Raw genomic sequence first — 22372 nt, 5'->3', positions numbered from 1 at the left:
CTGTCTAGGTTGGTCTTAACTTTCCTTCCAAGGAGTAAGCGTCTTTTAATTTCATGGCTGCAGTCACCACCTGCAGTGATTTTGGAGCCCAGCAAAATAAAGTCTGACACTGTTTCCCCATCTATTTCCCATGAAGTGATGGGACCGGATGCAATGATCTTCATTTTCTGAATGCTGAGCTTTAAGCCAACTTTTTCACTCTCCACTTTCACTTTCATCAAGAGGCTTTTGAGTTCCTCTTCACTTTCTGCCATAAGGTGTGTCATCTGCATATCTGAGGTTTTCGATATTTCTCCCGGCAATCTTGATTCCAGCTTGTGTTTCTTCCAGTCCAGCTTTTCTCATGATGTACTCTGCATATAAGTTAAATAAGCAGGGTGACAATATACAGCCTTGACGTACTCCTTTTCCTATTTGGAACCAGTCTGTTGTTCCATGTCCAGTTCTAACTGTTGCTTCCTGACCTGCATACAGATTTAGGTCATACCTGAGTGGTCTAGTGGTTTTCCCTACTTTCTTCAATGTAAGTCTGAATTTGGCAATAAGGAGTTCCTGATCTGAGCCACAGTCAGCTCCTGGTCTTGTTTGTGCTGACTGTATAGAGCTTCTCCATCTTTGGCTGCAAAGAATATAATCAATCTGATTTCGGTGTTGACCATCTGGTGATGTCCATGTATAGAGTCTTCTCTTGTGTTGTTGGAAGAGCATGTTTGCCATGACCAGTGCATTCTCTTGGCAAAACTCTATTAGCCTTTGCTCTGCTTCATTCCATATTCCGAGATCAAATTTGCCCATCACTCCAGGTATTTCTTGACTTCCTGCTTTTGCATTCCAGTCACCTATAATGAAAAGGACATCTTTTGGGGTTGTTAGTTCTAAAAGGTCTTGTAGGTCTTCATAGAACCGTTGAACTTCAGCTTCTTCACCATTACTGGTTGGGGCATAGTCTTGGATTACTGTGATATTGAATGGTTTGCCTTGGAAACGAACAGAGATCATCTGTCATTTTTGAGATTGCATCCAAGTACTGCATTTTGGACTCTTTTGTTGACCATAATGGCTACTCCATTTCTTCTAAGGGATTCCTGCCCACAGTAGTAGATATAATGGTCATCTGAATTAAATTTACCCATTCCAGTCCATTGTAGATGCACAAGCTATAATCAAGATTGCCGGGAGAAATATCAGTAACCTCAGATATGCAGATGACACCACCCTTATGACAGAAAGTGAAGAGGAACTAAAAAGCCTCTTGATGAAAGTGAAAGAGGAGAGTGAAAAAGTTGGCTTAAAGCTTAACATTCAGAAAATGAAGATCATGGCATCTGGTCCCATCACTTCATGGGAAATAGATGGGGAAACAGTGGAAACAGTGTCAACCTTAATTTTTTTTTTTGGGGGGGGGCTCCTAAATCACTGCAGATGGTGATTGAAGCCATGAAATTAAAAGATGCTTACTCCTTGGAAGGAAAGTTATGACCAACCTAGATAGCATATTCAAAAGCAGACATTACTTTGCCAACAAAGGTCCATCTAGTCAAGGCTATGGTTTTTCCATTAGTCATGTATGGATGTGAGAGTTGGACTGTGAAGAAAGTTGAATGCTGAAGAATTGATGCTTTTGAACTGTGGTGTTGGAAAAGACTCTTGAGAGTCCCTTGGACTGCAAGGAGATCCAACCAGTCCATTCTAAATGAGATCAGCCCTGGGTGTTCATTGGAAGGACTGATGGTAAAGCTGTAACTCCAATACTTTGGCTACCTCATGCAAAGTGTTGACTCATTGGGAAAGACTCTGATGCTGGGAGGGATTGGGGGCAGAAGGAGAAGGGGACGACAGAGGATGAGAGGACTGGATGGTATTACCGGCTCTATGGACATGAGTTTGAGTGAACTCCGGGAATTGGTGATGGACAGGGAGGCCTGTTGTGCTGCGATTCATGGGATCACAAAGAGCTGGACACGACTGAGTGAATGAACTTAACTGAACTGATGATTGGTCTTGCAATCTAATTGATGGAAGAGGTGATGATGACCAATTATTCATAAATAAAATTTATTTTTAATACTTCAGAGGAAAGTTTTATGGGCTATGCTCTGCTAGTGTGTAATCTGGTCTGGGAAGGTTAGCAGGGTAGTGTTGAGATGGGGTTAGGATGACTTCACAATTCTTATCAAAAAGCTAAGTGAAGTCCACCCATCTTTAGCATGTTTCCATTGAGGCATTTTCCCTAAAGGAATAATTCAAAACATGTTATGCATTTTTTTCTATAAGGACAGGACATTGTTTTTATTATAGAAATGTTGGAAACATCTTAAATATTCAAAATTAAGCAATTAGTTAACTTTATTATGTTTTTAGAAATTGTATTGACTACTGAAAATAGTTTAACAATGTAAAAATGTTTTTATTGTAATAAAAATGCATAGTAAAAAGAGTATCTATAAAATAATATATTAAATGCCTTCATCTTTATCCCAACTCTGTTTTTCTAGTTCTTCAATATATTCTTTGATTTCAAGTGTATCAATAGTCATATTAACAGCAATCCTAATGCCTCTTCATACTAGCTCCTGTTTAGCATCAAGTACTTTACATCCATTATTTCAATGGATTGTATGTAAAAGTGAAATAGGTATTATTATATTTATTTGTTTTTTGTATACTGAAACTTTTACATGTGTCACCAATGATATGTATTCCCTGTGTAACAAAGAATTGTTTCAATAACCCTGCTGTTTACTATCGGAGAAGGCAATGGCAACTCACTCCAGTACTCTTGCCTGGCAAATCCCATGGATGAAGGAGCCTGGTAGGCTGCAGTCTATGGAGTCGCTAGGAGTCGGACACGACTGAGTGACTTCACTTTCACTTTCATGCACTGGAGAAGGAAATGGCATCCCACTCCATTGTTCTTTCCCGGAGAATCCCAGGGACGGGGGAGCCTGGTGGGCTATCATCTCTGGGGTCGCACAGAGTCGGACATGATTGAAGCGACTTGGCAGCAGCAGCAGCTATTTACTATGAATTTCCTTATTGCTGTTTTATCTAAGAGAAATCTCTCTCTCTCTCTCTCTTTTTTTTTTTTTTTGTGACAGCATTCTGTGAAGAAGGCTGCAGATACGGTGGAACATGCATGGCTCCCAACAAATGTATCTGTCCTTCTGGGTTCACAGGAAGCCACTGCGAGAAAGGTAAGGAAGCTCTTTCTCTAGGACTGTAGTACTGTGGATTGACCTGATACATTGCATCGTGTTGGTGGATGCGGCTCTCCCAAAGCTGAGTACCTTTTGATTACTGTGTCATAGACATCCTCCCTCTGAAAACAGAACTTCATCTGCCCTCTCTCCACTGTGTCTAATTTAGCAAAGTCGAATCTTTTCCCTGCTACCATTTGCAGTGTGCATTTTAGTACTAATTAGATATAAAGCCTGGAGAAGGAAATGGCAACCCACTTCAGTGTTCTCACCTGGAGAATCCCAGGGACAGGGGAGCCTGGTGGGCTGCCATCTCGGGTTGCACAGAGTAGGACATGAATGAAGTGACTTAGCAGCAGCAGCAGCAGATATAAAGCCTGAGGAACTGACCTGCCCCACTTATCATCTATTGGGTAGCAACACAGGCAACCACTAGAGCTGTAACAATCTGCTGTGTCCACGGAATGTAAATTCAAACCACATACTCCTTGAGTAATAGCGCATTAAATAACTCCAGCAGCAGGTTTATTGGTGTGCTTGCGATTTTATTCTAACAGTGGTTTACTAAGAACGTTATCATTCATGGACCTGATATTATAAGCCAGTTACTATTAATAAGAGTCCGTTATGTGCAGCTTTCTATAAATGTAGTATTTACACTGGGCAGTATTTGGTGAAATCCAGTTCTTTTATCAATTGAAGAAGTCCTCCTGTATGTTAATGAAATTGGTATTCAATGCCAATGTACCAGTATGTATGTATCAGTGCAAACAAGAGGTTTGTTTATGCCTTGTGAAAGTGAATATTTCAGTGTATTTCCCCATGAGTTTCATTAGGCTAAAATCACTGTGTTATGTTTTTCTAAGTCTGGAATATCACACTCAACTGGACATTCTCACAGTACAGCTTAGAAAAACAGAAATATAATGCTGTGGTCACCATGCTTTTTATTAGATGAGGGGAGTATGTTTTCATCTAATGCCAAAGATCTGTGCAAAGCTCTTGCTTCCTTTCCTTCATGTTAAAGGTTTCTGAATTTAGATGCTAATTTTTTAAATTAGCATGTTTATTATCCCCCAACTTGTTTGACATATTACATTGTACTGCCTGTGTATTTCTAACGCAGCCTGATCCTTTTAAAAAGAGTCAAAATTTAACTACATACATTATTCAACAAGGAAATCTACAATGTGTATTATTGTTCCCATGTTTTGTGATAATTATCAACAAATTAGATCATATTTATTAAGTAAAAGTTACTTGACTTGTCTTTTAAAAAAGACTTATAAAAGAGCCAAGTTCTGCCTCTGAGCAGACGAGAATTGCCATGTGGAACTGAAGGATTCTTGTCAAAAGCAAAGGAGCTTAGCCCATAGGCCCTTATTGTAGTACATCAGATTTTAATTAGGTTTTCTAAAATAAACGGAGAAGGCGATGGCACCCCACTCCAGTACTCTTGCCTGGAGAATCCCATGGACGGAGGAGGCTCGTGGGCTGTGGTCCATGGGGTCGCTAAAAGTAGGACACGACTGAGCGACTTCACTTTCACTTTTCACTTTCATGCATCAGAGAAGGAAATGGCAACCCACTCCAGTGTTCTTGCCTGGAGGATCCCAGGGACAGTGGAGCCTATGGACTGCTGTCTATGGGGTCGCACAGAGTCGGACACAACTGAAATGACTTAGCAACAGCAAAATTAAAAAAATAAAAGCCATTAAAGTAAAACTTCCTCATTATTTGCTCTAAAACTGCTATGCGTTTCTTAAATCATTATAGAATATAGGAATTAATGGAGACAGAATGGTGATGATGATATAATATTGTTGATGATGGATTTTTAATATTACTAATGATATACCATTTATCATGTGCTAATTATGCATTATGTCTTTTAAGGGAGTATTTTAGTATTTAGAACAAACAAAAGAGATAGACATTATTATGCCCACTTTGTAGATGGCAGATAAAAGCGTGGGTAGATTAAGTAACTTCTGCAGTTCTATGGAGTCAGTATTAGAATTGAGAATAAAACTCAACTTGTCTTCCACAAACTACATTATAAACCCTTGCGTGTGTTCCAAAGGGATAATGCATGAACTTCCTATAAAATCTGGGTTCCTGGTGAATATGTCGGGGAGGGTCCATGAATTTATACTTTCATCAAGCACCTCAGTTTGCTTGTTATAAACCAGTCATTATTATATTGTCACGGTGATATTTAACCAGAGAATCCACTGTGCAGTTCTTCTTTTTACTTCATAAAGAATTGGAGGACAGCATTGATCTTAGACCAGAGCTGAGTCAGTGTCAGCCCAGGAAGAATTAATTATGGTTTCTCATGGCTTGCTGATTTGACCTCTGTACTTTCCTCTCCTCAATAAGTGGCTGATTGAATCAGTACTTACATTCTGGTCCATAATGTGGAACAGAAAATATCAAGGTAAAGGAGAAAATCAAGACCAGAGGCAAAAGACAGACAGACATTGGCAGGTTATAGGTTCTTAGAAGAATATTAAAGTAGAGATTGAGAATTACTTACTCTTGAAAATGTATACAGTTGCAGTAAAGAAAAAAAAAATAGAATAAGGTTTCTATATATGTGATATTAACTTCCATTTGTAGCAAAACCATATTGACCAGTATTCTAATTCCAGGAGATCTTTTGGATAAAGTACATATTTTTCCAATCGATTATGTGCAAGGGATCTATGTGAATTATGGGACTCTTTAAAAACTGCATCGTATCATGTTGGAATTATTTTGCCATGCTCACTATTAGCAGTAAACATTAAATAATTCCACTTGCCTTTGAATAGTGATGCTAGATGTGGTGAGACACAGGTGCAAAGGAGAAATGTAAATGCATTGTCAATGTCTTATGGCATGATTACACTAAATGTTTTATTTGATTTTAATTTTATGGCTAATTAAATGGTCCCATTTGAGCTATTTAGAATCTACTTATGTTTAGTTTTTAAAATATTTTCTTTGCCCTTGCCTCCTGTTGTTGGCTTTATTCATTGTTTGTGATAGCCTTTCAGAATTCAAGTGTATTCAACTAAATCATAAAATGCGTATCTGAAATATAATGAAGTTGAAAATCACACTCATGTTTGATGTGTAACACAGAGATGAACAGCTCTGCATTTATTTTATACTGATAAGATTTTAGTAAACTTAAACTTTTCATCACCCCACTCAAGATAAGCAAACACTTCACCTGCCTTGGTTTCTGGACAACGTCCTGTGTTCCCTCCTCTCTCCTACCCTTTGATCCTTCTCTGTGCGCTTGGTCTTGACTTGGTTTCAAATCTAACATGGCGATGTGTACAGAGAGATGAGTGGAGACCTAGGAAGAGTATTTGTATTACTCTCAGGATGGAAAAGGTCCATGAGTGAAATCTCTTTGTCATCCTAGAGAGCTAAAAGGATATCATGCCACACTGATGTAGCCGAACAGAGGACCAGATGAAACAATCCAAAGTTGTCCTAGAGACTTCTCAAATATAATATCAAAGAGTTATACTAAATTCAGAGATATGTTACTTACCGTAAAATAGCATAGTATCCTCCTCTATGAAATAAAGTTGCAAGCAACAAAGAGATTCAACCTCAGTTGTCAAGCTTGTCTAGTGAATGGGTTCTTCACCTTGACGTTATTAACATTTTGGACAGATAATTCTTTGTTTCAGAGGGCTGTCCTATGCATTGTTGGATTTTTAGCCGCATCGCTGGACTCTACCCACTAAACACCATTAGGAACCTACCCCGAGCCGTTCAATCGAAGATGTCTCCTGACATTGTCAAATACCCCAGGGAGGCAGAGTCACCCGTCCTGACAAGTTCTGAAATAGATGTAGCACTTTTAAATATATATATCTGTCTGTCTACTAATAAAATTATAAGCTTTTCTAAGAGACAGAACACATTTTGTAAAGCATTTCTTCAGGATTTTTAGAATTACTTTAGGTTTGCTGTAATTAGAAAATTCTTTTTTTTTTTTTTTTGAAGTATAGCTGATTTACAATGTTTTATTGGTTTCAGTTGCGCAGCATAGTAATTTGACATATTGATAAACTACTCCATACAAAGCTACTATAAAATATTGACTGTATTCTCTGTGCTGGAGATCGTTTTGGTCATTCATTTATTTTATACCTAGTGGTTTGTACCTTTAAATCTCCTTTACCTTTCCTGCCCTTGCCCCAATTCTCTCCCACTGGGGAACCACTAGTTTGTTCCCTGTATCTATGAGTCTATTTCTTGAAAATTAATAAATAGCGAAGAAGTTGAATAGCATTGTCCATTTGTGATATTAATTCTAGGGGTTGCTTTTTTCTATTTAGTTTATATGAAATTTCTAATTTTCTACAATAATTATAAATTATGTTTATAATAAATGATTTTTTAAAAGATTAACATAAAGAAAACTTAAAACTCATGAAAAGGATCTTCATTTTTCTCAGAGACTGTCGACGTTTTGCCTTTCCTAAAGGAAAATGACTTTCTGCAGGATAATTATTCTATTCTTTCCCTGTGCTTCAGAACCCTGTAGGTAGGTAGACAGAGGGCAATAGTTTACCTTGAGCATATGGTCCATCTACCAAGTAAAAAGAATGGTCAGAAACAGTAATTTGTCTATTCTTCCAAATTTTAAATTTTGCCTCAATTTTGATGGAACTCTACCAAGTGTTCATGCTAAGTCACTTCAGTCGTATTTGACTTTTGCAACCCCATGGACTGCAACCCGCCAAGCTCCTCTGTTCATGGGACTCTCCAGGCAAGGATACTGGAGTGGGTTGCCATGCCCTCCTCCAGGGGATCTTCCTGACCCAGGGATAGAACCCATGTCCTGAGACTCCTGCACTGCAGGCAAATTCTTCATTTATTTGCTATCACTCTGCCCAACTTTGTTTTGGAGAACATGTTTGAATCTTTTCGAGTGTGGATAATAACTCCATTTTCTAAATGGAGAAGAGAATATTTTCTTGCAGGGTATCACAGGACCATGGGCAGGGCATTTGGGAGGAGAATGAGTGCAAATTCATAGCAGTTAGAGAGTTATTTAACTTTTCTCAGGGTGAGTTTTCTCAGGTTATATGGCACATACATGATGCATGCTCAGCAAATGGAGGCTTCTATTATTAATGTTGCGCTATTGTTATGTAGCTAATAGATGCCCAGGAAAGAGTAAGCAGGACTTCTGTGACATCATATAAAAAGAAGTACCTGGAGTTGGGTTTCTCAGGTAGCTCAGTGGTAAAGAACTCCCCTGCCAATGTGGTGGGTTCAATCCCTGGGTCAGGAAGATCCCTTGGAGAAGGGAATTCTTACCCACTCCAGTATTCTTGCTTGGGGAATCCCACGAACAGAGAAGCCTGGTGGCTATGGTTCATGGGGTCACAAAGAGTCAGACACAACTTAGTGACTAATCAAATGAATGAAACAAACCAGGAGTTGAGAGTTTGCCCACCCAATTGAACCCATCGAGGATGGATGTAGATACTCTTAACATTTTTATTAAGGTGATATGAGTATAAATCTGTTTGAGAACTATTCCCTGCAGTGAATATTTCCAGGAAAAAAGAGAATGACAGAGGAGAGGCATTGCAGTGGAGGCTGGGAGGAGTCCACCTCTGCTAACACTAAGGTCATTCATATTTAAAGTAGCTCAGTCTTGGGTTCAGTTGCTGAACTTCTAGTATCTTACTCCCCTCCTCATCTTAATTCCATCCACTCCATATTAGTTTTCCAGCTGTGATGGAGATATTGAGTTAAAGATCTGATGCACTTCTCTATGGCTCCAAAATGGAGCTCTGAACGCTCAGAACTCCTTGGAGCTATTTGAAAACCCTCTTCATGGTCCTGCCAGGCTTACCATTTTACAGGGTTTCAGACATCTGGAAAAATACCTGAAACCATTTTTCATTCTCATCTCCATAGTACAGAGCAAATTTTCAAGTTATTTCAAGTATAACTGTAGGGAACGTTGCCTTTGGTTCACAAACCATGATTTGGACTACAAAGATGCAGCCTGGGAGAGTGTAAAGAATTCTAGATGGAAGGACAGAAACCTGTGTTCTGCTGTGAGATCTGCCACCATGAATTATTTAGCCTCTGTGAAGTGAAACTTGCGTCAGCTTATTACCCATGGATAATGAGTCCAGACCTTTTGCACTTGTTATTTCTTATGAGGAAAAGCTAGTCCCACCCTTGGGAACATATATGAGGGTGGGTATAAGTGTTACTCAAGCCAGTCAGTAGTGGAATTGAGGTTCTCACCCATGAATGACTGAATCCAGATTTTATACACTTGCCAATAATCTGTTGCCTCTTGATCACATTACCTGCTTTCAAGGGCAATTAAACATAACAGATAATGTGCAAGGCTAAATAAATTATGTTCCTCTGTGAGCAATAAACCATAATCTCCCACTTGATTATGCGCACTGATTTATATATGCCTTTCAACATCTTTGTTGCACCTAAGGTGAGAAGAAAAATATATAAAAATAGGAGTAAGAGCACAGTCTTTACAGTCATTTTAGCTCAATTTTAGTTGGACTCCACTATTTGCCAAGGGATTCTCAGGTGGCGCTCGTAGTAAAGAATATGCCTCCCAATGCAAGAGACACAGGAGAAGGAGGTTCAATCCCTGGGTGGGAAAGACCCTCTCAAAGAGGAAAATGGAAACCCATTCCAGTTTTCTTGTCTGAAAAATTCCATGGATAAGAGGAGCCTGGGAGGCTACATTCCATAGGCTGCAAGAGTTGGACATGACCGAGCATGCACATATAGTATAGTGTGTTTACCAGAATCTGTGGTATTGGATTGGTATTGGTTATCCATGTTGCTGTTGTTCAGTCACCTAGTCGTGTCTGACTCTGTGACCCCATGGACTACAGCATGTCAGGCCTCCCTGTCCCTCACCATCTCCCGGAGTGTGCTCAAACTCATGGCCATTGCATCGGTGATGCCATCCAGCCATCTCATCCTCTGATGCCTTCTCCTTCTGCCCTCAGTCTTTGCAGTGTCCAGGACTTTTCTCATGTGTCAACTGTTTGCATCAGATGACCAAAATGCTGGAGTTTCAGCTTCAGCATCAACCCTTCCACTGAGTGTTCAAGGTTGATTTCCCTTAAGATTGACTAGTTTGATCTCCTTGCTGTCCAAGGGACTCTCAGGAGGTTTTATATATATATATATATATATGTGTGTGTGTGTGTGTGTGTGTGTGTTTGTAATGGGCTTCCCATGTGGCTCAGCTGGTAAAGAATCCTCCTGCAATGCAGAAGACCTGGGTTCAATCCCTGGGTTGGGAAGACCCCCTGGAGAAGGGACAGGCTACCCACTCCAGTATTCTGGCCTGGAGAATTCCATGGACTGTATAGTTCACAGGGTCCCATTCATGTCTGGTCCCACAGACATGACTGAGCAACTTTCAATATTCAGTAATATATATGTAATACAATGTTTCTAAGCCTCAGTTTGCCACTACAAACAGGATTTTTAGCAGTTTTACTTACTGTATAATATTACTGTGAGGTGAAATGAGATAGTCTACTTAAAGCGTGTGGTACAGTGCCTGGCACACTGCACTCATCAGCCTGCCAGTCTGAGAAGTCTGCAGTACGGAGATGAGGCACTTGGCCTTTTTTCTTTCAGTATTGTATTGTAAAATGCCTATGTGTCAAGACTCTTACCCTAGGTGAGATAATTTTGTGGGAAAGAGAATAAGATCTCCTGTATCCAGTACAGTGGTTTTGTAGCATCGAGGCCCTCTGGATAAGAGCTATGTAGTTGCCAGTTCGTCTTTGGTGAAGTGCTCTGGTGAGGGTCTTTGGTCACGAGGGACATCCAAATAAAGTTCCCTTGGCATGACAGTCCTTTCATCTTTCTGTAGCTCTGAGCTTGTGAAAGGCCACTTCTCTCTTGTGGCTCCCTTGCTCTGCAAGATTAACATGATTCCAGTGATGCTCTGAAGCTCTTTTGTAGGATTTCAGGAAAGGAGATACTTTCCCCCTCCTTCACTCCAAGCGAAATTCTCTCTTAAGGTGTTCTTTTTTTAAATTCTCTACTTTATGACCGAGGCAGCCTCAGACCCAGGCATTAACATTTAGACTCTTAAAGCAGAAGTCAAATACCATTTGCTAGGTACCTAACCCGGAGAAGGCAATGGCACCCCACTCCAGTACTCTTGCCTGGAAAATCCCATGGATGGAGGAGCCTGGAAGGCTGCAGTCCATGGGGTCGCTGAGGGTCGGACACAACTGAGCGACTTCACTTTCACTTTTCACTTTCATGCATTGGAGAAAGAAATGGCAACCCACTCCAGTGTTCTTGCCTGGAGAATCCCAGGGACAGGGGAGCCTGGTAGGTTGCCATCTCTGGGGTCGCAAAAAGTCGGACACGACTGAAGCGACTTAGCAGCAGCAGCAAGTACCTAACCATGGAGGGGATATTTCTAGATTAAGCTTGAAGACTGTCACCCTGGGATGAGTTTACAGTGGATATTCTTACCTCTTGCTCCTGAGAAAAAAAAAGAGAGGGTGACCTGAAACTGGAAGCATGCCAGGTAGCTCTCTCTAACCAAGTCCTCACTTCTGGCCTCATTGCCATCCCTTGCTTGAATTTCTAGGTCTTTGTTTACAGAGTTGGAGAGTGGTTAATAGTTAATGTAGGCACAGCTGATTTTTGAGTGTTGTAAAGGTAGTCTAGCACTCAGCTTTGAAACATGGCATATTATTACGCATCAGAACTCTAACAAAGGAAAGGTCCAGTCTTAATAGCTTATTGCATTTGAATTCAACAAATATTTAGTAAATGAATATATGAATGAGTATACACAAAGACCCAAAATTTCACATGGTCCCGTCTCTTCATTTTATGGATCACAAGTCATAATGACTCCAGTTGAAATCTCATTTAAAAGAGACCTAAGTGAATGTTTATCATGTTGAAGATGAAGGAGAAAAATGTCATTAACAAGCATACCATTCATAAGAATACTATTGTATAGAAATTCTGTGTGTTTCCAGTAGTTTTGTCCCAGCTTGCCTCCCAGGAAGCAAAGTGAAGGGCACCAATCATTTTAATAAATTGACATTCCCCATCAAATATATGAAAGCTATTAGGGATTACCTGTCTAGTTAGTAATGCAGAAAATAATTCCTGACTATTTAGATGACAAGCAGTTTTTCCTCCCCTCCAGGCAAGCTCATACGTATTAAACTGTGAAAGTCAGGAGTTGAGTTCGTAGGCTCATTTTAATCCTCTGCCCTGGGAAATTCAAAAGCCCCTGTAATTTGAAGCACAATGGCTAAACAGAAAGGAAATCCAGGCTTCTGTGAAAATATGACCAACTGGAACCCAGAAATTGCAAATTTTTCTTGGTAACTAGTATCCAGGAATTGTTTGTATCCAAGTATACTTAATGCACTGTAGATCATGTGGAAAAAACCAGATTGAAGCCACTAGCCTGACCAAAAAAGAATATAAACTCATGCAATTTGCATCACTTTCTCCTAACAGGATACACTGATTAGAAAAGGTAGTTGCCTGAAAATGTTGCCTTGGGTCCAAAATGTGTTGAATCAAAGAGCAGTATCTATGCATTCATTTTGGTGGTGTTTGAAAAGATAAGAAGTTTCAAGCTTGGCAGACTAATGTGGTTTTAAAGCATTCTCCATTTTTATAGAGACCTTAAAGTTATCTATGTGTGGCAGCAATTTTAGCCAAGAAGATTGAGTCCATGAGGGGAGATTCTAGAAGATTACTTTATTAATCTTGCTAAGAAAATCTTTCAGTACCTCCTCAGTGCTTAAGATAAAGTCCATCTTCCACAGCATGGTATCTAAAGACCTCCATGATTGGACCTCTGCCTGCCTCTCCAGCTTTATCTCCTCCTCCTCCTCCTCCTCCTCAGACATTTCAAATCCCAGCTCATTCTAAACTACTCTGGTCACTGAAATGCACCTTATTGATGGCTTCTGCCTTAATCTTATCTCTGCCTACAACACACATATAGACTTACGTGTTGATTACCAATCAGTCCAGTTCAGTTCAGTCACTCAGTCATGTCCAACTCTTTGAGACCCCAGGGACTGCAACACGCCAGGCTTCCCTGTCCATCACCAACTCCTGGAGCCTACTCAAATTCATGATGTCCATTGAGTCGGTGATGCCATCCAACCATCTCATCCTCTGTCATCCCCTTCTCCTCCCACCTTCAATCTTTCTCAGCATCAAGGTCTTCTCAAATGAGTCAGTTCATCTCATCAGAAGGCCAAAGTATTGAAGTTTCAGCTTCAGAATCAGTCCTTCCAATGAATATTACCAATGATTACCAATATCTGATATTAACTAAAGTACAGGTGTACCTCAAAGATACTGCAGGTTCAAATTCCAGGCCACTGCAATGAAGGGACTATCAAAATTAAGCAAGTCACATAAGTCTTTTGGTTTCCCCGTGCATATAGAAGTTATTTGACACTATACGGTAGTCTACTGACTGTGCAGGGCTTCCCCAGTGGCTCAGTGGTAAAGAATCCACCTGCAAAAGAGAAGACGCAGGAGACCCAGGTTCAGTCTCTGGGTGGGGAAGATCCCCTGGAGAAGGGCATGGCAACCCGCTCCTGTATTCTTGCCTGGAGAGTCCCAGGGACAGAGGAGCCTGGCAGGCTATAGTCCATAGGGTCACAGAGTTGGACACAGCTAAAGCGACTGAGCACACATTCACTAAGTGTGCAATAGCATTATATCTCAAAAAACACTGCATGTATCTTAGTTAAAAATACTCTGTTACTCAAAAATTCTATCATCTTCAGTGAGTTGTAGCGGTAACATAAAAAATAGCTGTATTAACAAAACATTGTAGATCAACCATACTTCAGTAAAACAATTTTCAAAGGGAACAAAAATCACTGATCACGGATCACTGTAACAAATTTAACAGTAATGAAACAGTCTGAAATATTTTGAGATTCGCCAGAAGGTGACACAGAGACATAGAGCAAGCAAAGGCAGTTTAAAAAAATGATGCCAATAGGCTTGCTGGACACAGGGTTGCCTCACACCTTCAATTTGTAAAGAAGACAATGTCTGCAAAGCATAATAAAACAAAGTACATATAACAAGGTGTGCTTGTAATGGAAAAGATTGATTTTTGAGGGTAGCTAATTATTTGAATGCTCCTGATCTGTTCCCTCTCAAAATATCCCTTCCATAGTTTTCCTCATTCCAGTTGGTGATGAAATCTACCCTTTCCCATTCTCTGGGTCAAGATCTTGAAATTGTCCTTGACTTTTTTCTTTTGCAGTGCACATCTAAATCTTTGCTCTGCCTTCAAGATATATTTGGGATCCAAGCATCATATGATCACTACCACCACTTCTCCACATGACATCATTATCTTTAATATAGATTATGGCCAAAACCTCCAAACTCTTCTCCTGTCCCCTGCTGTACAGCTGTCTCCTCTTTGTAATCATAACATGGTAGTCAAGGCGATAATGCTGAAACATAGATTAGATCCAGTCATTTCTCTACTTCAAACCTTCCATGGCTCCCCATTTCCTTAGTAAAAGTAAAAATCTTTATAGTGATCAACATGACTCGACGTGCTCTCAGCTCTTCTCCTTGTTATTTCTCTGTCCTCACCATTCAGGGGGTGGATTTCAAGCATCCTTACTTGAATCCCTTGTTTTCCTGTTATATTTTCCTTATAGTTTGGTTGTTTGAAATGTTCTTCTCCTAAATATTTTCATGATCTGCTCCCTCACATCATTCAGATTTGTGTTCAAGTGTTACTTTCTCAGGAAGACCCTCAGCCCTGACTAAAATAGCTCTTCCTTTCTGTCTGTTGTATTGTCATCAGTAATGCTTTTCTTGACTGGTCCAACTACCTGGCCAGAATATAAACTCCATGGGGCAAGAGTTTTTTTTGTCTTATTGCCACTGTGTTTCCAGGGACTGGGGCAACACTTGGCACACAACAGTTGCTCAAACATCTTTTGAATAAAGATACTTGAATCTCTTTTAGTTTTATATTAGTCTACAAAACCAAAATACTGTCATCAAGATAATATCTTAGAAAGAATGAGAAAATTATTGTTGTCAATCACACACCTTCATCCCTGGTATTTTTAGATCATATGTAATCAGAATTATCCTTGAGGTTTTCTTCTCCTCGTATTCCCATTCAATCAATCATCACAATCTATTTGTTTTTTCTCTATTCTTTTGCCTAGTCGAAACCATCATCATTTAGATTTTGTTTGGAATGATAGCAGAGGGCAAGTCTTCAGGTCCCACATCCTGTTCTTTCTTCATGAAAGAGTGTTCTTTCTGTTTCATAGTCTAATCCCTATAAAAGGCAAATATAATCAAATCCTTTTCTCGATGAAAAACGTGAAATGGTTTCCGGCACCTCTTGGTGTAAACTCCAACCTGGACTCTCCCCGTGAGTCCCTTTCCTATTTCAAGTTATAATCAATATCTTGAATTTTTCCCACACTGATTTTTTTTTTTTTTTAGATTTTTCTCAAAGCTGTGATCCTACTGCAGGTCTCTGCCCAGAGAGACCTGGGCAGTATTTGGAACTCTTTGCTTCTCTTTCTCCACCTTTCTTTCTCCTCCCACCATTTCCAGCCCCCATCTTCCCTTGTTCACTTCAGTTTCAACTGCAGCTTTTCTTCATAAATATTTTCTCAAACATCTTGTAACCTTAGCTATCTGTGCATTTTTATGAATGATGTGTTAGAAGTTGGTTGAAAACTCAGTTTACCTATGTGTAATATTGATAAATGATTTTAAGTTTATTCTTTTGAGCAATTGAGATTTTTTGAGAAGATCCTTCCAGTCTAATGGAAGCGATCAGTGACATTTCTGAAAGAATTATACTTGGATGCTAGCATTGTAAGAGCCAGGTGGGATAGATAAGGCAAAGGGTTTCAGAACTCAGTATATGTATTTCCACGGAATCCCCTTGTTTTTCGTGCAATGTCTCTGCTCTCAGCTGCCTTCTGGTTTCTGTGGTACCTTCTGCTGAGAAGGAAACTGCAGTCTTTGCTGGGGCAGGAGGAAGGCCAGGAGTCTGGCTGAGGTGAGGGAGCATCTCTGAGGAATCTTAATTGATTACTTATCTTTCCAATTAGTTTTCTTCTCTTAGCCTCACTATTCCCTGCAGTTTCAGAGACAGCTGATGCAACCACTTCCGGTGTTCTGTGGTGTAAATCACGTTGCTTTCTGGCTTCTTCTGTCTTCTCCACTGCAGGTTATGAATCATTTTTCTTAGGCCTTCTGAGGGAGTTAGTTAACTCTCATCCATCTCTTTTTTAGCTTCCAGAATTCTATTGCTCGTGACTCTTCTCCAATGTCCTTTGCTTTTGAGGGTTATGTCCTTCATAACGTGCCTTTAATATTATTTTATTACTGTTTCATGGAGAAAGGAGTGGGAGATGTGAGTATTTAATCTAGCAACTTTAGTTGGAACTAAGCTCCTCAATTCTAAAATTGTTTCTGACTCATAGATGAAAAATCAAAATAAACCATGGATGAAATGTATATATAATAATAGTAGAATGAAAGAATGAGGCATTGGAGGATATAAAATATATTTCTCTTTCAGAATAGAGAAGATTGGGGGAAGGGATGTAATTTAATTTATATATCATGACAATTATTCTCTCTAAAAAAATATTAGAAGAAGCTTCCTGGAAAGGTAGACATTTCCCCTTTGGAAGTAGAGTATCTATCTAATTTCAAAGACCAATAGAGCATTATTTAATATGTTAACTGAATTATTTCTTTAAATTCTCAGGATGTTATGAAAATTGGGGCCATAAATTGCCTTTCCACTAAGGATAGTTAAGTCAGGTTTTAAAAAAATCCAAGAGCTATTTCATATGAAATTTCATTTGAAATGTAATTTCAAATGATTTGGAAGTAGGCCTTTCAATGGTTTGAGAAATGACTAAGGGAATATAAATAAGAGGAAACGGCAGAGGGAAATGTAGTACATAATTGGGGTTGAAGGACCATCAAGATACCATAGAGATAAGCACTGCACTCAGACTTATTTAACAACTTCATTAATGATCTGGAAGAAGGAGGATTCAACAAGTTAATTAAATCTATAGATGGCCCTTAGTGGAGTTACAAATACCAGGGAGAACTAAAAAATAATATGAGAAGACCTGGGGTCAAAAGCATTGATAGCTTTGGGCAAAAAAGAGCAAAATTAAATTTGGGAAGGATAATTACAATTGAATGTACTTTGTTCAATGAAAAAATAGAAGTTAAACTGCAAATAGTACTGAATAGAAAATAAAGCTCGAAGAAATTCTGTGACTGATGAACAAGTTATTTAGACAATAGCCTTGCTTCATGACTCCAGAAATAAATTCATTTTAAAAAGAACATGTGCTTTTTAATAATATATTTGTGGTGTGCCTGATATTCACAACATTTAGTCATCAAGAGATGGCTGGTATTACAGAAACAAGTAAGAATTGCTTTAACCCTCAGGTATACTTACATTCTAGTAAGGTAGATGGGGGAAATCTCACAGAAACAGTATAAAGGATTCCTGAGGTTAAGATGGAGAAGTGATGGGAAGAACAATATAATATGGAGGAGCCATTGAGAATCACCTGACTATGAAATTGTTGTTGTTCAGTCACCAAGTCATGTCAGACTCCTTGCGACCCCTTGGACCGCAGCATGCCAGGCTCCTCTGTCCTCCACTATTTCCTGGAGTTTGCTCAGATTCATCTCCATTGAGTTGCTGATGCTATCAAACCATCTCATCCTCTGTCTCCCCCTCTCCTTTTGCCATCCAGCATCAGGGTCTTTTCCAATGCCAAAGTAAGGAGTTTCAGTTTCAGCATCAGTCCTTCCAATAAATATTCAGGGTTGATTTCCTTTAGAATTGACTGGTTTGATCTCCTTGCAGTCCAAGGAACTCTCAAGAGTCTTCTCCAGAGCCACAGTTCGAAAGCATCAATTGTTCGACTAAGAAGTAGTTGATTTCAACTTTTCAACATGGACTGTTTGTGTTAGTGTGGTGGGATGTTGGGAAGACTGGCGGGTAATTTTACATCCTGACCCAGTAGAACCATTCACAGTAAGGTGCCCTCTCAGGTATAGGTATTGAAGAGTGTCTGCTTTCAATGGTACGGTCAATAGAATGGAATCCAGCCAAGGCCTGGGCAGAGTAGAACAGTCTGGATGAAATTATAGTGATAACCATCAGAATAGAAGTCATCTGTATGCAAAGACACATGTAGGCAAGATGTCAACCACTTTTTGAGTACCTTGCCTTTGTCAAGATTGTTCCAAGCAATTTACATAAGTTAATGCGTTTAATGCTCACATGCAATCTACAGGATTAGACATTATTCTCATTTCCAATTTGCAATCAAGAAATCAAGCCTAGAAAATGTAAGAAAATCACCTAAGGTTAAGTGCTAATAAGCATGGGGAAACTGGAATTCAAACCAAGGGCTTCTGGCTTCTCAGATCTGTGTGTGTGTGTGTGTGTGTTTTCCAACTGTGTTATACCATCTGTCATAGAATATTAGCATAAATAACATGCAGAACTCATCTGTATATATATTTTGTCTATTCTTTAGAGTTTTATGTAGAGAAATATTCTTCTGAGACTCATTGACAGAGCTATTCTTAAATATAATAAGGTTGTGAGAAGAATTCACGCTGAAATTTTCAATGCAAAACCATCTTAAAGGGAGTGTTTTGTACCTGGGTTAATTGATTTTGTGTCTTGAGAGAGAAGACCCATTAACTAACATATAACAGAAATTGCATGATTTTATAATATCATTTCCTACTATTGTCACCCAGAGTAGACTCCTAAGAGTCACCAAATTTTAAGTATTTGTATGTTTCAGAGGTAATGTTTATATGTTATGCGATTCAGATAATCTAAAAATTTAGTTAAGGAGATAAGTTGGAAGTCTTTCTATCTATTCTTCAGCTGTAAGTGCCCATACTCAACTGAGAACTTCCCTTTCACTTTTCACTTTCATGCATTGGAGAAGGAAATGGCAACCCACTCCAGTGTTCTTGCCTGGAGAATCCCAGGGACGGGGGAGCCTGCTGGGCCGCCGTATATGGGGTCACACAGAGTCGGACATGACTGAAGCGACTTAGCAGCAGCAGCAGCAACAACCCCTACTCAGAAGGAAAAAAAATTACCAATTTCTTGTGTGTTGGTTACTAGGCCACCAATTGTAACAGGACCCAGATGATGTTGATTTGTTTAGAAGTGATGAGGACATCTTGCATAGATACACACAAGAGGAATTAAATGAGTTGGGGAGAATTAAAATACACTTCACAATTTTATTTGGAAGAAGTTAGGGTGGGAAAGGAGAAGGCAATGGCACCCCACTCCAGTAGTCTTGCCTGGAAAGTCCCATGGATGGAGGAGCCTGGCGGGCTACAGTCCATGGGGTTGCTAAGAGTCGGACACAACTGAGCGATTTCACTTTCACTTTTCACTTTCATGCATTGGACAAAGAAACGGCAACCCATTCCAGTGTTCTTGCCTGGAGAATCCCAGGGACGGGGGAGCCTGGTGGGCTGCCATCTATGGGGTCACACAGAGTCGGACACGACTTAAGCAACTTAGGAGCAGCAGCAGCAGCAGGGTGGGAAAATTCCTCATGAAAAGTGTGCTGGATGGGAAAATGCAGGCAGCTTTACTGGAAAGTGAGCAGGATATAAGAGAAATCCAGAAGATTAACAATGAGAAGAGATGTCTAGAGTGACTGACTGCTTTAGCATCTTCGTATCTGCCCTCTCTTTGAAACTAATCAGAATTCCTTGAGCTTCTGGTGAATGAGATTTTGAGGTGAGAAGAATTCTGTTTGAAATAAAAGTGAGGTGGTTTGAATTGAAACTTAATCACATTCAGGAAAGTCAAGTATCCCTTCTGGGAGAGATCAAGCAGATTATGAAATGATTTTAGAGAATTGGTAACAAGAATGTTCTTTCTAACTTTCAAATCTATATTTGGCCAAGTAAAACACATGGAAAGAAAAATTCTGTTTTGGTCCCTTGGGTAAAAGACCTAAGGAATATTTCTTTTTCACTCCTACTGAAATCACTCATTCAGTTTTTAGAGCTCACTTCACCCACTAAAATGGTATCGGTGATTGTGGAGAAATTTCTTCATGACAGAGTGGAATCTCTTCTATTATTCTAGTCATAGTAATTCCACCATTATTTAACACTGTATGAGAAATATCACAGGTCATGTTACAACATAAAACTTTGAAAGGCATAAAATATTAAGAGCATAAATCTAGTTTTTGACATGGGTAGAAATTACACTGGCCTCTCTGAAAACAACACCTGAATCAAAGTCTCAAAGATGAGAACCTGAAAAAATAATAATAAAAAAAGAAACAGCAATCCTCAAAATCAACCAACTATGAGAATATATTGATTAGAGGAGTAAAGATAACACTAGCTGAGATGACTTCTAGTCTAGAGAGACCAGGTCAATTCTCACAGACCTTAAGTATCTTTTCAGCACCCTCTTCAATTCTAGGAGAATATTGTTGCAAGTTTTGGCAGAAGCATTTTTCACTCGCATGTACCTGATGATGAAAATTTCTTCAGCAGGTAAATGAAGTTTTGCCCCAGTGCTTGTCATCAAAGCATCAGTAATTAACAAGCCATACCCTTTGACCTTGCTTTTCACCTGTACTATTACATTTTTCCTAAGGAGAGAAATCTATAGGGAACTAAGCTATAGAATCTGGCAGTAGGGGTGGGGGAGGATTGGATATAAATGTTTTCTAAAGCAATTTTCCAGTAGGAGCAACTGAAATCACCACATTTATAGAACTATTTAACTCATTAATACATAAAAATTATAAAATAATATGTGGTTCATTTAGTAAATAAAAACTGGTTCAGAATGATATTTATAAGAGCAGAAAATGATTTTATCTCAGGTAAACAAAGGATTTCTAAAGAAAGGGCTAAAGAAATACAAAGACTTGGCAGCTAGGGTCACTTGTGTAAGATAGAATTCACATGTATGTACTTAGTCTATTAATGGCTACCAACTACTTGCTGGGTACAAAAATGATGTTTTAAAAATCCAGTTTATGTGTTACCAGAGGAGATAAAAGACTGATTATTAATACATGATTTCTCTGGTGGCTCAGCTGGTAAAGAATATACCTGCAAGGTAGGAGATCTGGGTTTGATTCCTGGGTTGGGAAGATCCCCTGGAGAAGGGAACAGCTACCCACTCCAGTATTCTGGACTGGAGAATTCTATGAACTGTATAGTCCATAGGGTTACAGAGAGTTGGACACGTCTGAGTGACTTTCACTTTCACTTTCAAATGATAAATTCTGTATGAGTGCAATAAAGAGCTTTGGTAGAATTTTAAGGGAGGAATATTCTGTTTGGGGGGAATGGAGGAAAAATTAAGAAAATTGTCATGAATGACAGGCATTTGGATAGCAGTTTAAGCCATGATTCAGACACATCCAACTCAAAGTAGAGAAGTGGCATTCCAGACAGAGAAAATAGCATGAAAAAAGTTTTGCAGGATGGAATTACAGGATCATCTAGGGAAAGCTGAGGAATCTAGTCTAAGAGGTGAGTTGGGATTATACTTATTTGTATTAAACTCAGATGCAGAAGGATGGGCTAATCATCTAACTTCAGATCATCATGTTGTTATTCTAAGCTCTCTCTCTTGTTTATTTAATCTCGTCTGTCTCTCACTGCTCCCTACTGTCACGCCTTGAGCTACTACACAGACAACTATTTAATGTACCTCATAGGTTTCTTTCCTTATATGTATTCCCTGAAACGTGAATTTCTCATTTTTGCATTTTGATTTTCAATTTATTTTGTCATGATTCCCCTCTTTAAAAACTCAGAATCTTGGGACATCCTTACTAGTCCGATGGGTATGAGATTCTGTGCTTGCAGTGTAAGGGGCCTAGGTTCCATACCCTGGTCAGGGAACTGGATCCCACATGCCACAACTAAAGATCCAGTGTGCTGCACCTAAGACTGGGCACAGCCAAATAAATAAACATTAAAAGTGAAATAAAACTCGGAACCTTTGTTTAAATGTAAGATTTAGAGTGATTGCCCTGTTTACTTACAGTCCAGTTACTCTG

General features: G+C 39.3%; 1 protein-coding gene across 1 annotated transcript in view; it reads left to right on the top strand.

The window, feature by feature from the left end:
• Positions 1–22372, top strand: part of NELL1 (NEL-like 1 (chicken)) — a 1067650-nt gene that overhangs the window by 818238 nt on the left and 227040 nt on the right. Inside the window, exon 15 of the mRNA XM_010858409.1 lies at positions 3099–3194. Within this exon, the coding sequence (XP_010856711.1) occupies positions 3099–3194 (96 nt within the window). The remainder of the gene's footprint in view (positions 1–3098; positions 3195–22372) is intronic.

This window comes from Bison bison, unplaced genomic scaffold (assembly GCF_000754665.1).
Source record: "Bison bison bison isolate TAMUID 2011002044 unplaced genomic scaffold, Bison_UMD1.0 scf7180017864388, whole genome shotgun sequence".
In the NCBI taxonomy this organism is placed as follows: domain Eukaryota; kingdom Metazoa; phylum Chordata; class Mammalia; order Artiodactyla; family Bovidae; genus Bison; species Bison bison.
The sequence above is the reverse complement of the archived record's forward strand: the minus strand, read 5'-3'. Positions and strand labels throughout refer to the sequence as shown.